Raw genomic sequence first — 17,667 nt, 5'->3', positions numbered from 1 at the left:
TCAAAGTTTCACAAGTCTAATTAGCATCTTTTAAGTAAATGTTGGGACTAATGCCTCTTAAGTACAAACCAAACATCAAACATTCTTTTAAAGGTTTGGGAATGAGCTTCATTAGTTCATAGAGTTCTTCTTGGCCTATATTGATAATATTAGAATATTGTAATTTTAAGAACATCTAGCAAATGGACTTATTAATAAGTGCTACAAAACACCATGCCATTTATAAGTAGCAATTCCTGGTTATCTACTTTCCTAAGATTTTCCTTACAGTAAACTTAACTTTTCATTTTATTAGTTTATTTATTCTGGAAGTCTAACAGAGAGGGAAAAAATTACATCTTTTGCAAAGTTTCCAAGTTCTATTACATTGGAAACCAGAACTAAAGAGAAATATCATTTACAAAACAAAAATTTAGGGTTAAAAATTTAAATCTTTACTTAAACACCTTATAAGAATCTCTAATGCATATAAAACATTTCAATTAGACTCAAGAATAACAGTTCAAAAACAAAAATTAAAAGAAAAAATTCACTTATATTTAAAATTTTAAAATTATTTTTATATTTAATATTTTAAAGGATATTTTACTTATCCTAGGATATACCAAAAATTAGCATCCTATAACCTAGTCCCTTTGGGAATATGGGGACTCATAAATTATATATTGATATATATTAATATATTAATTAGTATCCATTTATTTTATTTCTATAAAGATATAGAGATAAGATGAATACATCTCTAAAGTGGCATAAATGGCTTACTAGTTATCCAACATTGAATAGTATGTGTTAAACTACCAGGACTATATAAACTGATAAATGTATCCTTTGAATACTTTACAGAGAAATTAAAGACAATCTATGATTAAAATTGCCCCATAAAAATTACAGTAGCATTAAAAAACATCAGTTTTATGTAGTTAATGTCCTAACCCTACCTTGAAGAAAACTCTGCTGTAAATTGTAATAAGGCATCTCCTTCATTTTCTGCGTTTTCTGGCACTAAAAAACAAACAAAAGAAAAAACAAAAACAAAAAAAACAAAACAAATAGACACAAAAAACAAACCACATAACATCTAATCCCACATATAAGAAATATATTTAATCAATAAAGAGAAAATAAAATTAAATTTTAACTTCTGTGATATATTTGAGGAGACATTTTAACTTGACATACATTAGAAGATCACATAAAACCTTAAAAAAGAACCTTGAAAAAATTCCAAGCTCATAAATATTGGAAAGCCAACTGACACAATCTGGCTAAGCATTTCAAATGTGTCAGTAATCAATTAGGATTCCAGTGTTTTCTTAAAATGACATCTTGTGATTAAATTATATAAGAAAGGATCTCAAATTCTTTTAACAATCTTATTTATAAGGAAGATGGTCAATTTTAAGTAAATATCACATCTGTTTGTGCCCAAGGGAGTTCCCTGATTTCACTGAGTAAATGAGCCATTTAAGGATTTATTTTAATGGTAATTTTGCATATAGTACCACTTGTGATTATATATCATGTAAAGTTAAAAAGAAGGGGATGGCACATTTAGTTTACCCTTTTTTTCCTTCCAAAGGTGGGACCAGTGAATGGAAAAATGATATTATTCTTAAAACTGATATCTCCACTAAGATGTGGGGAAACAAGTACAGTCATAGAAGATATAGTTATTTGTTATCCACCTCATGGTTTAAAGTAAAGAAACTCATAATAATTACATATGTGAAACATAAGTTACTCATTCCCTTGCATTTTTAATGAATTTTACATAAGCATTGGGAATTGTTGAGCTTAATAAAACCAAAACTAAAGAGGCTGTGGTTCTAATGAATAATGTGTCTACTTGTTATATTTTCTCTCTTCAAACCTGGAAAGTCAGTAAGAGATTTTTAAGTTCATTGTTCTTCATAAGTTTCTGCAGTAGGAAGTAGAATTATAGTGCTAGACCCAAAGAGCTATTAATACTCACTCATTGGAGATTTTCTCAGGGCAGAAGATGCCATGCCGAATACTTCTCCATCATCCACTCCAAATTCGGAAGCATCTTCAAAATCATCTCCATCACTATCACTAACCATATGAACATCGGTGCTTTGCTATTTAAGAAAAGTCCTGATTAGTTTTATATTGACTTTAGGAAATCAAATTCCAAAATATAAGTTATGTAATCACAACGGGATATAAGTATTATAATAATTTTATTAAATAAGAATCTATTTGCTAGAGTAAATTTTTCATTTTAAGGCTTATGTATGGGGATCGCTGGGTGCCTCAGCGGTTTAGCACCTGCCTTCGGCCCAGGGCGTGATCCTGGAGACCCAGGATCGAGTCCCACATCAGGCTCCCTGCATGGAGCCTGCTTCTCCCTCTGCCTGTGTCTCTGCTTCTCTCTCTCTCTCTCTATCTTTCATGAATAAATAAATTAAAAAAAATCTTAAAAAAAAAGAAATTAAGGCTTATGTATATTTCTAAACTTGCTGTGATAACCCTAAACCAGGTTGGAACCTGAAGGAAAATGAAGAATGCTTACAAACTCAATGAAGACAGCGATTTTTGTCTGTTTTATCCCCAGAAATAGTATACAATTAAGTGCTCATAAATGTGGAGATGGTTATAATCAGAGAGGTCAAAGACAAAGCAAGCTATAAGAGTCTTTTAAAAAGTTCACAGTAATCTCTATTTCAAACTTGCCACATCCTTATTGCAAGGGTTCTCAAATTTTTCATTAGTGGAATATGGTACACTATTCTGAGTGTTATTGGAGATAATATGAAATATATTATATAAAAAGCTCTTTGTAAAGTGCAGGCTATTAAATATGAGATGTGCTTCTATTTTTTTGAAGTATTTCTTTTATTTTTTAAAATTTTTTTAAAAAATTTATTTATGATAGTCAGAGAGAGAGAGAGAGAGAGAGAGGCAGAGACACAGGCAGAGGGAGAAGCAGGCTCCAAGCAGGAGCCCGACTCCAGGATCTCCAGGGTCTCCAGGATCGCGCCCTGGGCCAAAGGCAGGCGCCAAACCGCTGCGCCACCCAGGGATCCCAAGATGTGCTTCTATTCAATAAATATTTGTTGAGAATTTACTACATGCTGGGCACTGATAAACATGTTCTGTTTAGGGACGCCTGGGTGGCTCAGTGGTTGAGCATCTGCCTTTGGCTCAGGGCGGTCCTGGGATTGAGTCCCATAATGGGCTCCTTGCATGGAGCCTGCTTCTCTTGTCTCTGCCTCTCTCTCTCTGCCTCTCTCTGTGTCTCTCATGAATAAATAAATAAAATCTTGAAAAACAATAACAAAACATATTCTGTTTATTTTGTTTTCAGCAACATCAGTTGAGATTTAAAGTATTACAATTAAAAACACCAGCTTCAAAATATGAACTAAGCTGCTAATCTCTAGGTAAGAATGGAATTTCAAAAATACTGAGATCTAAAACATCCAAACTGTGAATACTGACAAATATTTATGCCTTGGATGAGAAGGGGGTCCCAGCAAGATATCTGGCTAAATGCCTATCTGTACTATGTTCAATACATAAAGACTGTTTAATAAATGAAATTTCTAATTTCTATCTTTTAAAATACAGCATTATGTACTTAAGCTACGAAAATGGGGGAAACTATTTGATTCTGGCCTATGAAGAAGAGCCTACCTTAGAGATAAATATTTGCCAGAAAAGCATTAAGAGAAACTTAGGGAAAAAAAAAAGAGAGAGAGAGAGAGAAACTTAGAATCAAAGACTCCTAAAACTTGGCTAAAGGGATGTTAGAGGTTGGCTAGTCATAAAATCATAGATTTTTAAACTAGAAGGGATTTTAAAGATCTTCTTATCAATGTTTTTCAAATTTCTTTTCCCAGGGTTACCGCTTTCCCATGGCCCCAAGGCAAAATATTATGTAAAATTACAATAGACATGTGCATAAAATAGACAAAAGTAAGGCCACTCTAGTTGATGCAGGGAGAGGGAGTCTAATGTTCCTGGGCTTGGCCTTTTCTTTCTCATATCTCTTTGATAGTTGGGTACTTCAGAAAGGTCTCAGGACACTATGGAACAATTTTTAAATCTACTGATCTAGCAAGTCTTAACAGCTCCAAATGAAGAAGCCAAGATTTTTTACTCCATTTGACTCAGCTTAGCATTTCCTCTTTGGGTATAACTAAGCACTGATGCCCAGAATTGCAACATTTTCCCTCTTATCTGAAAGTCTTCCTATTGGTTTGAGTAGAGAAGATAACAAAAAAATACTTATTGGATGAGTAAAAATGAATGGTCCTTGCCCTAAGCAGTCTATCTGCTATTCTGACTACACCACTATATCTCACAGACACCTTGTTTCTACTTATGATCCTAATCTAAGTGTTTTGCTTTGTAGGGCACAGCGCTCCTCCTAATTTCAGCAACTTAACAGCTTAAAAAAATCAAAAGCCCCTTCTTATTTCGAAGTAGTAAGGGAGCCTCCTCTACAAAACAACACATTTATTAGGATCACTTCTTTGCTTGAATTCCCTCTGTGTTTCAGGCACACATATATCTGGAGCATGAAGTTCCCTGAACCTTGAGGCTCAGTTTCTTGAACAGGTAAGGTGCAGGATCTAAGAGGTACACTATATGCTCTTGTAGGATACTTAGCCAGGTTCACAGGCTGGTGGAAAGAAACAAAAGTCCAGTATGATGAACCTTGTCACATTTTCTATCAGCTAAGCTCTCATCTCAGCCTTCATTGGTCTTGCCTAACACTTTTCCCTTCAAGAGGCATCAGGTTAAAAGAAGGGTTGGAAGACAGACATCTTTTTTTCTCACTCTTTTACCTTACTCCTCCACATTGAAACTCCTCCTAATCCAGTCTTCCGTCAAATAATAGTCCCTTTCCATAACAAAATAATTTCATACTATACTAGGATAGTGATTTTAATCTGTGCCTATGTAACCAATTATTCATTTTGTCTTCATAAAGTGTAGAATTCCCAAGTCTCTTAAGATCCACAAAGCAAAATCCTACAACACCTTCAAAGGGAGTTATCTAAAAAGCCAATTTTGTTGAAAAAAGTATATTTCAAATATGAATTATTGAAGTATCTGCAAGAATGAGCTACTTAATTATGTATAAGGAACTCCCAATCTCTTCACATTTTCTTATCAGCCATCTAACAGGTTAGGAAAGCTTTTTCTAAAAAATGAGATAAACAATCATTTTTTCATTAGTGTTTGCTGATGAGAATATATAATCTCTTGGTTCAGCCATGGCAGCCTTAAAACTCTTTGAATCCAGAGAATTTATTTATTCAGAATTTGAAAAACAGCTAAAAAAATTCATGATTCTATTTTGGCTGTTTATTGGTATTCATTTATTCCCATTATCATTTAACAAACATTTACAAACCCCTAGTAAATGCCACATTGCCTGGAAGGATATATAGTCTATACTTTCTTAAGGTGCACTCTATAATATTTATATATATACACACATATATGATATATAAATAAAATTATAATACCTAGTGATAAGTGTTATGACAGGTAAGTTTCAAGGAGAGTATTTAATGCACAGGGAATGGGAAAAATCAGAGGAAACTTCCTAGAGGAGGAAGAACCAAACTGTTTGAGACAAAATTTAGACTCCTTATATACTTGGCACTAAGGCAAGCTTGTAAGTGAAGCAGATGTTCCTTTCACCAATTATATCAAAGCACCAGGTTAAAAGCTAGGGATACAGAGATAAAACATGATTCAGGCTTTCACGAAATTTCCACTCTAAAGGAAGACATAAAAACATCCTTATTTGAATAGTCAAAAGGAAAGGGTCACAAAAATCACAATGTACCATTTGCGAGTTTCAAAGAATAGCAGGTCCCTCAGTGATTAAAATGAGCAGTTTTTGGCTTGGGTTGACAGTGATCATTAATATGGATGAGAAAATAGGTTTCTGGGGGGAGATATGGTAAGTTCAATTTTGTGCAGAGTTAGTCTGCAGTGGGCCTTCAAATGGAAATGTTCAGAAGTAACTCGATTACCATTTAGTTTGTCTCACCAAGTTTTAAAAACTGAAATACAGATTTTTGGCAATTATCCATGTTCAATTTCATTTTATTAGGTATAAGATCCTTTGCTCTGTTCACAGTCATATTCTTGGTACTTAGATCAGTATTAGGCATAGAGGGGCATGCAATCAGAATATACTGAATGAAAACTGAATGAATCTTTTCTGCCACTTAAATCAAAACCTAGGTATCATTCTTATCTCTTCCTTTTCTCTCCTCCCACAAATCCTATCAGTCACCAGGCCTACTGATTTTATCTCCAAAATACTTCTTGAACCCATATCCTTCTCTAGTTTTACAAATGATGTTCTAGTTGGACATCCCATTATCCTTTAATTGAGCTAGTACAATAGATTCATATTTGATTTCTCTGCCTCCAATCTTGCTTCCCTTACATCTAGCCTCCACACAGCAGCCAAAGCTGTCTTCTCTGAACTGCGTATTTGGGGAAAGAAAATCATTTCTCACTTACAAGCCTTCTATGGCTGCCCAGAATTCAAGTTCCCAACTTGACCTGTAAGACCTATTCACCTTCAATCTTATCTCTTATGTTTGTCTCCCACTTTATTTGCATAAACACCAACCTACAGTCATCTCTGTGTATATTGCATCAGATCATGTTGTTTCCTTTGAATGAAATACTATTTCCATGTTTCTTCATTTGGTTGACTATGCCTCATTCTTTATAATTTGATTTGGATAAAAATTCCTCTAGTCTTTCTTCCCCCTCCTCCTCCCTCAACTTGTTCCTCATCCTCTTCCTCCTCCCCTTCTTCCTTTTTTTTTTAAAAAAAATATTTACTCACCAATATTTATTTTGTGGCCAGTATATGCCAGGTACTACACTAGGTGTTAGGGCTACAGAGATACATACGGCAGATATAGCTTTTGCTTGCAAACATTCTTGAATGTTATGCCTCCAACTCCCACCTTTTTGCTCCCGTAGTATCTTGTGCTTGCCTCGATTTTTTCACTATATAATATAAAATTACCAGGTATATTCATCTGACTAGCACACAGTGAACATTCAAAAGATGTTTCCTTAACTTAAGTTATTAACTAACTAACTAGCGTCTATTACATTTGAAGTTTTTTTTTTTATTCTTGGGGTACTCCCCCCTCTTCCACTATCAACTGAGGAGTTGACAATTCTCAAGAGGCCTGGGTCCATGGGTCCTTACTCTGTCCCACCCCCAGGCAGCTGGAAAAAGAAGACGAAGGTATTTAGCTAGGTACTGAGATATGGAAAGATCATTAAAAGGGGGCTGGGGAGTAAGGGAAGGCTGGGAAAGTAAGAAAAAATGGTGAATTATAAAAAAAAATGTAGTTGCAGGACCAGAAGGAAGATGTAAGAACCAAAATTCCCCTAGGTAGAGGACACATAACTATAAGCCATAAAATTCAAAGCTTAAATTTAACTACTGGTCTCAAAAGTCTTCTTCCTAACTTGAGGCTTAAGACAATCAATAGAAAAATGGTAATTGTCCTGAAACCTGAAATCATGTAGAAGGGTTAAAACTGGAAAAAAAGCAGAACCACTGGGTGGAAGCTACAAGGACACATGTTCCAGTTTAATATATGAAAGATATCAAGACCTATAGCTGTTCAACAATTGGAACTGGTTGCCTTGTTACAGGAAATCAAATATAGGAATATTTTGAGAGGATATTTGAGTGAGGTCTTTCAGCATACAGACTGTGGTCCTAATGACAGGTACCTAGAAGACATTAAATGTTTAAATGAATGAGGGACGAATAGCTAGAAGAATGGAAATAAAATTTTAAAAATCCCTTCCAGTTGGATAATTCTATGACAGCATAAAAGCCTGAGTCACCCTTGTCCATTTCTCACCAGTCCCCTGAAAAGGTGATTTTTACAGTCAGTCAGGGAAGGAAAAATAATGGTTTCATTCCAAAAGTCATATTTTAAGATGCTCCCAAGACTGTTGCTCTTTTAGTTTATCAAAGCCTCACTAACCCCACTCTACTTTGACTAACCTAAAGAATGTGCTGCCTCATAAACACTATTTCTTATTGTATGACACTGACTTTTTTTCCTTTTTTTTTTTTCTGACAGGACCCCCAAATAACACATGTAATAGTGAGAGTGAGAGAAGGAAATAAAATGAAGTGAAACAGGTATATGTCATCTTTCAAAGGAAAGAGCTAAAAATTTTGGGTGGAGCAAGTTGGCCACCATTTAACATAGTGGATTTATCCGTAAGAGGGTTGAAGCATAACCTACTTTAGTATTAAAAACATACCAAGCACTAGAAAGAAATATTTCAATAAATTATTTCTGGTAATTTCTGCCAAGCAGTGACTCTCAGTATCATGTTTCCTTTCATGAGGATTAGTGAGATAAAATGCTAAATAAAATGGTGTGGGTTCCTTAAAGGAAATTAACATTTTTAGAGGCCCAAGAAAACACTTACAGTAATATTTGTAGCAGGAGAAAACCCTTCCTTCTATGTGGATTTCTAAGATATGTTAAAAACCAGAATTGCAGATTATCATTTTCACAGGATGATCATGGACCAGAATGTGACTTATGTAGTCTCACTTTTCTTTCACATATTTAAGTGATATAAATATATATTCAGAGGATGGCTAGAGGTCCTGTAGCAGCTTCCATAATGAATGTCCTAAATACACATTTTAAACAAAAATTCGCAACCATATTTTGTATAGAACGTAAATGGAAAAAATTTTCTTGGATTAGCCCAACCTTTTGAATATTTGGATCATCCTTTAGCCTGAAAAACACTGAAATAAATAACGTTTTTCTGTGCTATTTAGTTATGACCGTTTGACATGTGCTTTTTAAGCCACAGTGATGACTTTTCTTAGCACATAGTAGGAGCTCAATAAATGTTTTTTAAACAGATAAATTATAATATCCAAGCTATCTTTCCCATTCCCTTATAATCAAAGGCATAGTTGGACACAAAGTGTTATTTGTAGCCATGGAAAAGATATTGCCTTTTAACATTGTTCAGGCCACAAAGACACATACAGGTACATCCCATACACAAACATGTTCAATCTTATCTTCCCCCTCTTCTCTATTCCTATAGCACTCTATGTGCTATCACTGCTCTTATTACAATTTGCCATTATTATTAGTTTACTTGTCTATCATCTTTGACTTTGAGCACTTTGGTAGATACATTGTTATTCATCCTTGTTACTTAGTATCAAGCACAATACCTGGCTAATAGACGGCGCTCCAACTCAATGAGTTAAAGAACCTTCAGGATCTGTCTTAATAAATGTACTCAACTATAGAGTAGGCAACTAAGAAAATCCTTTTGTCAACCTGTCAATTCTAAGTAAAATTCATTTCTATCAATCCACCTGAATTCTGTCTGTTGAAACATGAAACTTAGAGACCAAGAAGGAGCACATTAGCAATAAACTCACTTGAAAAGTTTCTGCCTTCAAGAATTTACTGAGATTTTATTCACGCTACATTAACTTCATCTATTCATTGCTGTGGCAGATAAAAAAAGAATAGGAAATGGGCAGGTAGTGGAAGACAGGCCTTCTATTCACCAGAAAGCTTGGCAAACAGGCTTACCTCTTCGGACTGCTCCCGGGTCTGCAAAGGTGAAGATCTTCTGCCCACTGTAAGTCGATGGCAGGGATAAGATAGCCCTGATTCAGCAAGACACATCTGCAAAAAGAATCCACCATTTGCAAACAAAATGAGGCCAGGTCTCACAAAAGACCCTTTTGATATTTTCTAGATTTTTTTTTTTAAGATTTTATTTATGTGAGTGAGAGAAAGAGAGATAGTATGAGCAGGGGCAGAGAGAAGCAGACTCCCTGCTGAGCAGGGAACCAGCCTGGTGCTGTGTTCCATCCCAGGACACTAGGATCATGACTTGAACCAAAGACACTTAACTGACTGATCCACATAAAATAAAACTTTTATTAAGTTTTAATTTATAGTTCTTTATTCTAGTTAGAAATATCTTAAACATGTCAAATAAAAATGTGGATTTTCAAACCACAAGATGTTAATACATTCAACAAAAATTTATATTATCTTATTGCTGTGAATTTACAGAGTAATAATCCAGGTCCATTTTGATTAGATGATTGAAATAACCTTCCTAGGTTAAACTTTCTAGACATCACAAATCCCTTATAATAATGTAAATGAAATAACTTTTCTCTAAAAGGTGAACTTGAAAACTTCACTCTTTCAGGACTTGCACTTCTTTATGGACTTCCTGATGGGGAATGATTTCTTTTTGTAGATAGAGATCTGGACTTTGATTCTTGGCAATGAAACAGACCTGGATCTTGACCTTGACCTTGATGGAGATCTTTATCCTTTTATAGAACCAGACCTAGATCCTCTGTGTGAAGCTGATTTTGTTGCTCAAAATCTCTCCCTGCTCCTGCTACATGAGTGTGAGTATCGCCTACCTCTGGATCTTTTTTTTTTTAATTTTTATTTATTTATGATAGTCACACACACACACACAGAGAGGCAGAGACATAGGCAGAGAGAGAAGCAGGCTCCATGCACTGGGAGCCCGATGTGGGATTCGAACCCGGGTCTCCAGGATCGCGCCCTGGGCCAAAGGCAGGTGCCAAACCGCTGCGCCACCCAGGGATCCCCTACCTCTGGATCTTAAATATGATCTAGACTGTAACCTGCTTCCCCTCTGCTGACTGTAATGATGACAATCATAAGCATGATGTCCTTTTTTGCCACACTTATCACTGGGACCAAATGAACGTTGGGCAAGTGGTCTATTTTAAAAATCAGATCTCCAAAGCATGCCTGTTGGTAATTCAACTCTCATTCTGGAACCACAAATCACCTTCCCATCCACGTCTTGCACTGCATCTTCTGCATGTGCTGGATCTTCAAATTCCACAAAGGGAAATCCTGGAGGATTTTTCACAATCCACACAGTTCTTAAAGGACCGTAATAACTGAAAGCCCTTTTTAACTCTCTTCTGCTGACACCAGTTCCCAGATTACCAACATATACCTTGGTTTTCTCCTCCATACCACCTGTAAGGTGATATGATGTCTGGCTTGCTCACAGTGCCCAGGGAGTAAGTAATACAAAGGCTGTAACACCAACTCAGTTGCCAAAGACCTGGCAGCCGTTTTTATTTTAATTCCAGCATAGTCAATATCTACACCGTTATATTAGTTTCAGGTGTACAATATGGTAATTCAACAATTCCACACATCCAGTGTGCTTATCATAATAAGTGCACTCCTTAATCCCCATCACCTATTTCACCCATCCCCCTAATCCACCTCCCCTCTGATAACCATCAGTTTGTTCTCTATTGTTAAGAGTCTGTTTCTTGGTTTGTCTATTTTTTCTTCCTTTGCTCACTTGCTTCTAAAATTCCACATATGAGTGAAATCATATGGTATGTTTTTCAGTGACTGACTTATTTCATTTAGCATATATCCCCTAGCTCCATCTATATTGTAAAGCAAATGGCAAGATTTCATTTTTTAGGACTGAATAATAATTATATATATAATAGTTATATATATATATTTCATCTATATATGAAATAGTTATAAACCTCTTCTTTATGCTGAGTGAAGTAAGTCAATGCTGAGTGAAGTAAGTCAATCGGAGAAGGACAAACAGTGTATGTTCTCACTTATTTGGGGAATATGAATAATAGTGAAGGGGAATATAAGGGAAGGGAGAAGAAATGTGTGGGAGATATCAGAAAGGGACACAGAACATAAAGACTTCTAACTCTGGGAAATGAACTAGGGGTGGTGGAAGGGGAGGAGGGCGGGGGGTGGGGGTGAATGGGTGACGGGCACGGAGGGGGACACTTGACGGGAGGAGCACTGGGTGTTATTCTGTATGTTGGTAAATTGAACACCAATAAAAATTAATTTATAAAAAAAAAAAAAAAAAAAAACCCTCTTCTTTACCCATTCATCAGTTGATGGACACTTGGGTTACTTCCATAATTTGGCTATTGTAAATAATGCTGCTGTAAACATTGGGATGCATGTATCCCTTCGAATTATTATTTCTGTATTCTTTGGGTAAATACCCCATAGTGCAATTGCTGGATGGCAGTTTTAAGTTTTTGAGGGAATTTCATACTGTTTTCCAGACTAGCTGCAGCAGTTTGCATTCCCACCAAGAGTGCAAGAGTTCCCTTTCTCCACATCCTCACCAACACTTGTTTCTTGTGTTTTAGATTTTAGTCATTCTGACAGGTGTGAGATAATATATCATTGTGGTTTTCGTTTGCATTTCCCTGTGATGAGTGATGTCGAGCATCTTTTCAGGTGTCTCTTGGTGATCTGCATGTCTTCTTTGGAGAAATGTCTGTTCATGACTTCAGTCCATTTTTTAGTTGAATAATTTGTTTTGGGGTGTTGAGTTGTATTAAGTTCTTTAAATATTTTGAATACTAACCCTTTATTGGATATGTCATTTGCAAATACCTTATCCCCTTCAGTAGGCTGGCTTTTTAATTTTGTTGATTATTTCCTTTGCTGTGGAGAAGCTTTTTATTTTGATGTAGTCCCCATAGTTTATTTTTAGTCAAGGTTATTTTTCATAAGACAAAAGGCTAGTGCTCCAGGAAACTGTAAGAGGCCTAAAATAAAGCTAATCATGTATATCCACACCCTCACCTACCACCAGTGTGTCTGTTACTTTTCCAATTAGAATAATACTTCAGCTTACGAATTCCCAGGACAGTATTCTAATAAATCTTTTTTGGAGGGTACCCTAGAGTACTGTTTGCTGAAGGCATTAAAAAGAAAAGTTTCTACAGATGGTAACAATGTCATTTATGATTTAATAATATTAATATATAATATCAGATTCTTATAGCTTATTAATCTATAATATATGTAAAACACCTAGCACAGTATCTGGCACACAAACATTGAGCTAATTCAGTTAATTTTTATTACCATTATGATATAAAATATTACCCAAAGAATCTGCCTAGTTTAGCCAACACAATTAAGGCCAAATATATTTACTCCTACAGAAGTTTTTAGTGGGTCAGATATTAAATAACTAATTTGAGGTTTAAATTAAATTTGGGAAAATGTGAGCAAATATGAGTACATGTCACTTTTGTCTACCTAGAGGAATTAAAACAATATTAAATAGCCAAAAGAGGGTGTTTTTCTTTGGTGTTCATGAAATGACACATTTGTGTATTTAATGTAATGATGATATCAAGTTTCTTTTATTATTATTAGAAATAAAATAGGTTTTCCATTAGCACACTGAAAACATTCACTGGCAACGTGTGGGGAAGTGTGAATTAAACTGATTTATGAGGAAGCCCAAATTTCTGTAAATTCACAGATACTAACCAAGGACACAACAGTGGGTTGGTCATAACTACAATTCAAAAGTGTTATAATCAAGCTAATTACCTGAAGACAAATATAGGAATGAAAAATGCAAATGCCACAGATACACAGGTATCTTCAATCATGTGATATGTGTGCTATCATATAGATTATAATGATAAAAATCATTTGCATTTGATTATTTTTCCTTTTCCTATTTAAACCTTTAGAGGTTTTTAATTCTTTTTTTAAATTGGGGTAAAGTGGGATCCCTGGGTGGCACAGCGGTTTAGCGCCTGCCTTTGGTCCGGGGCGCGATCCTGGAGACCCGGGATCGAATCCCACGTCGGGCTCCTGGTGCATGGAGCCTGCTTCTCCCTCTGCCTGTGTCTCTGCCTCTCTCTCTCTCTCTGTGTGACTATCATAAATAAATACAAATTTAAAAAAAATAAATTGGGGTAAAGTACGCATACCTTTGCTATTTTAATAATTTTATCTTATTTATGTTTTAAAGTAATCTCTATGTCCAGTGTAGGACTCAAACTCAGCACCCTGTAATCAAGAGTCCCATGCTCTACTGACTGAGCCAGCCAGGTGCAAAACTGTACCACATCAGTCATATTTATTAACATTTGTCACAATTGGCTCAATTTATTTTATTTCAGTACAAACAAATACAATGGAATATTACTCAGTCATTAGAAATGACAAATACCCACCATTTGCTTCAACGTGGATGGAACTGGAGGGTATTATGCTGAGTGAAGTAAGTCAATCGGAGAAGGACAAACATTATATGTTCTCATTCATTTGGGGAATATAAATAATAGTGAAAGGGAATATAAGGGAAGGGAGAAGAAATGTGTGGGAAATATCAGAAAGGGAGACAGAACAGAAAGACTCCTAACTCTGGGAAATGAACTGGGGGTGGTGGAAGGGGAGGAGGGCGGGGGGTGGGGGTGAATGGGTGACCGGCACTGAGGGAAGCACTTGACGGGATGAGCACTGGGTGTTATTCTGTATGTTGGTAAATTGAACACCAATAAAAAATAAATTTATTAAAAAAAACACCATAACATAAAAAAAAAAGCTAATTTAGATAAGAAGCACAGGCTAAATTTCAAGTCATGTTACTTTCACAATATTTTTCATTAAAAAAAGTCTTCCTCCCCCACCCTAAAATCCTCTGGTAACGAAACAATGATGGTAAATGTCACTGATAGTGAGAAGCAGTTTAGTGTAATGGAAAGGGACTTGGATGAGGAGCCAGAGAAATCTCAATTCTCAATATTGCCCAGCCTTCTGAACTTGGGGAAGTCATTTCTCTATTCTAAGCCAGAATTTTCCATCTATTGAGGCGAGTAATCCCTGCCTTAACTACCTCAATGGACTTTTCAAAGGGTTAAATGTATTAAAAGTAAGTAAAAGCTGGCTTCAAAACTGTACTGAACAGGTACAAGACCTGCTGTCATTCCAATGATCATTATTTTTAGGACCTGGGAAGAAAAAAATGGGCTTGTCTCCGTAATAAGAGGAAACTGAGTCACTATATTCCCAGTGTGGATTAAATAGTAGTCTATCCTAAAGGAACATATATACCAATCAGAGAGACAAAAGATGCACATAGGAACAGGCACAGAAAAAGGAATACAAGGGAGTAAAGATGGGGCTCTATCTCCACCAGGCAGTCTCTGTAGGGCTTTTCCCTTTTCCCTTGGAAGGGAAAAGTTACTCAGAGAGTGATTTCAATAATTTAGGGCTAAAGTAAATGTTTGATGGGACTCATAACCTAAATTTACACAAAAGATGTGAAGTCAGAAGGCTGAGGTTCCAGGGTGGCTGAATTGTCCAATGACTATGGGCAAAATCACTTAGAATTTCTGTATTTCAGTCTTATTTACAGAGAGAATGGTGTAATAGAACCTGTACTCAATTCACAAAATAGGGTAATGCAATCTGTTCTTTCTCACAGAGTTGGTATGAACATCCAGTGAGATTGAGATAATGTATATGAAACCAAATGGTTATATAATTGAAAAGGATCGATACTGTCATTTGGGTATTTATTTTGCAAGGAAATTGAAAAAAAAGATTAAGGTTGCAGGTCTGTTTGACTTTATAGTTGAAAAATGTTACCTTAAAAAATTTAGATTTGCATACATTATGTTAGTTAATTAACCTAAACATAATGGTAATCTCTCAATCACAAGATTGCTTTAACCTAATCTAATGAAGAACTGTGACTCATTTGCAAAATCTATTTCAAGGCTTTATTCAGTTTTTTTCCTGGCCACATTAGACTGTAATTCTCTGACATTCCATCATTGCAGATGCAGAAATTCAAAACAGGCTCACAAATTCAAAATGAATTTTCATGTCTAAAAATCCCACTGGCTATTATATATATAATATATATGTTATATAATATATATAGGTTTAATTAAACTATTACATATATAAGTACATATATAAAATAGGGGTTATATATATGAATGTATATATATGTAAAAATGGCTTATGTTGTTGAAAAGCATGAGAGTTATTTATTTGTTTATTTATAAAGATTTTGTTTTTTTTTTAAGAGTAATTTAAGGTTTACAACAAAATTGAGAAGAGAGTAGAGATTCCTCCTATACTCCCTGCCTCCAAACAGGCATAGTCTCTCCCATTACCAATATCACTCACCTGGATGGTGTTTTTTTTTTTTTTTTTTTTTTTTTACCAAGGATAAACCTACATTGACACATTGTAATTACTCAAAGTCTATAGTTTACATTAGGGTTCACTCTTGGTGTTGTATATTTTATGTGTTTGGAAAAAGTTATAATGGCATTTATCCATTATCCATTTATCCATAATACCATACAGAGTATTTTCACCACCCTAAAAATCCCCTGTGCTCTGACTATTCATCTCCACCTCCCCCCACTGCCCTTGGCAACCACTGATCTTTTTCCTGTCTCCATAGTTTTGCCTTTTCCAGAATGTCATTCCAAATTGGTCTCTTTCAATTAATAATATGCATTAAAGTTCATCCATGTCTTTTCATGCTTAAAATCTCATTTCCTCCTAGTATTGAATGATATGTCTGGATGTACCACAGTTTGTTTAGCCATTCATCTATTGAAGGATTTCTTGGTTGCTTCCAGGTTATGGCAATTACAAATAAAGCTTCTAAAAACTTCTGTGTATAGGGTTTTGTGGGGAACTAAGTTTACAGTTCTTTGGGGTAAACAGCAAAAGGCACAATCACTAATTCATATGGCAAGAGTATGTTAAGCTTTCTAAAAATCACCAAAATGTATTCCAAAATGTCCATAACATTTTGTATCCTTACCAATAGTGAATGAGAGCTCCTATTGCTCCACATTCTCACCAGCATTTGGTGGTGTCAGTGGTCTGTATTTTAGTCATTTAATGGGTGTTTTTCATTTGTTTGTTTGTTTTAAGTGTGTGGGGTGGGTGGGAGCAGAGGAAGAGAGACATAATCTTTTTCTTTTAAAATTTTATTTATTTATTTGAGAGAGACAGAGAGAGTACAAGCAAGGGGAGGGGCACAGGCAGAGGGAGAGAGACAAGCAGACTTCCCACTGAGCAAGGAGCCGATGGAGGGCTTGATCCCAGGACCCTGAGATCATGACCTGAACTGAAATCAGATGCTTAACAGGTGCCCAGGCCCCAGGAAAGAGAGAATCTTAAGCAGGCTCCATGTCCTGATGTTGGGCCTCGACCTCACAACCCTGAGATCATGACCTGAGCCAAAAACAAGAGTTGGATGCTCGAAGGACAGAGCCACCCAGGCACCTCTTAAACTACCCTTAATAGGTAGTTTTAAAATTTGCATTTCCCTGATGACATATTATGTGGAGTATCTTTTCATATGTAATTTGCCATCTGTGTATCTTCTTTGGTAAGATGTCTGTTAAGGTTTGGCTCATTTTTTAATTGGGTTGTTCATTTTCTTGTTGAGTATTAAGAGCTCCTTGTCTATTTTATTTTTTTAAGATATTTATTTATTTATTTATGACAGAGAGAGAGAGAGAGAGAGAGAGAGAGAGAGAGAGAGAGAGAGAGAGAGAGGCAGAGACACAGGCAGAGGGAGAAGCAGGCTCCATGCAGGGAGCCTGACGTGGGACTCGATCCTGGGTCTCTAGGATTAGGCCCTGGGCTGAAGGCGGCGCTAAACCGCTGAGCCACCAGGGCTGCCCTCCTTGTCTATTTGAGATAAAAGTTCCTTCTCAGATGTATCTTTTGTAGATATTTTCTACCAGTTTGTGGCAAGGACTTC

At 35.8% G+C, this 17,667-nt stretch overlaps 1 protein-coding gene and 1 pseudogene across 2 annotated transcripts in view; both read right to left on the bottom strand.

Annotated features, from left to right (window-relative positions):
* The window catches only part of FAF1 (Fas associated factor 1), a 454,188-nt gene that overhangs the window by 139,273 nt on the left and 297,248 nt on the right, over window positions 1-17,667 (bottom strand). For both annotated transcript variants that reach the window (XM_055341966.1, XM_055341967.1), the window contains exons 9-11: window positions 9,627-9,722; window positions 1,976-2,102; window positions 942-1,005 (exon numbers count right to left, since the gene is read on the bottom strand). In XM_055341966.1, coding sequence (XP_055197941.1) covers window positions 942-1,005; window positions 1,976-2,102; window positions 9,627-9,722 — 287 coding nt within the window. The remainder of the gene's footprint in view (window positions 1-941; window positions 1,006-1,975; window positions 2,103-9,626; window positions 9,723-17,667) is intronic.
* Window positions 10,094-11,076, bottom strand: LOC129520442 (serine/arginine-rich splicing factor 7-like; annotated as a pseudogene).

The sequence above is a fragment of the Nyctereutes procyonoides genome, unplaced genomic scaffold, assembly GCF_905146905.1.
Source record: "Nyctereutes procyonoides isolate TBG_1078 unplaced genomic scaffold, NYPRO_anot_genome, whole genome shotgun sequence".
In the NCBI taxonomy this organism is placed as follows: Eukaryota; Metazoa; Chordata; class Mammalia; order Carnivora; family Canidae; genus Nyctereutes; species Nyctereutes procyonoides.
The sequence above is the reverse complement of the archived record's forward strand: the minus strand, read 5'-3'. Positions and strand labels throughout refer to the sequence as shown.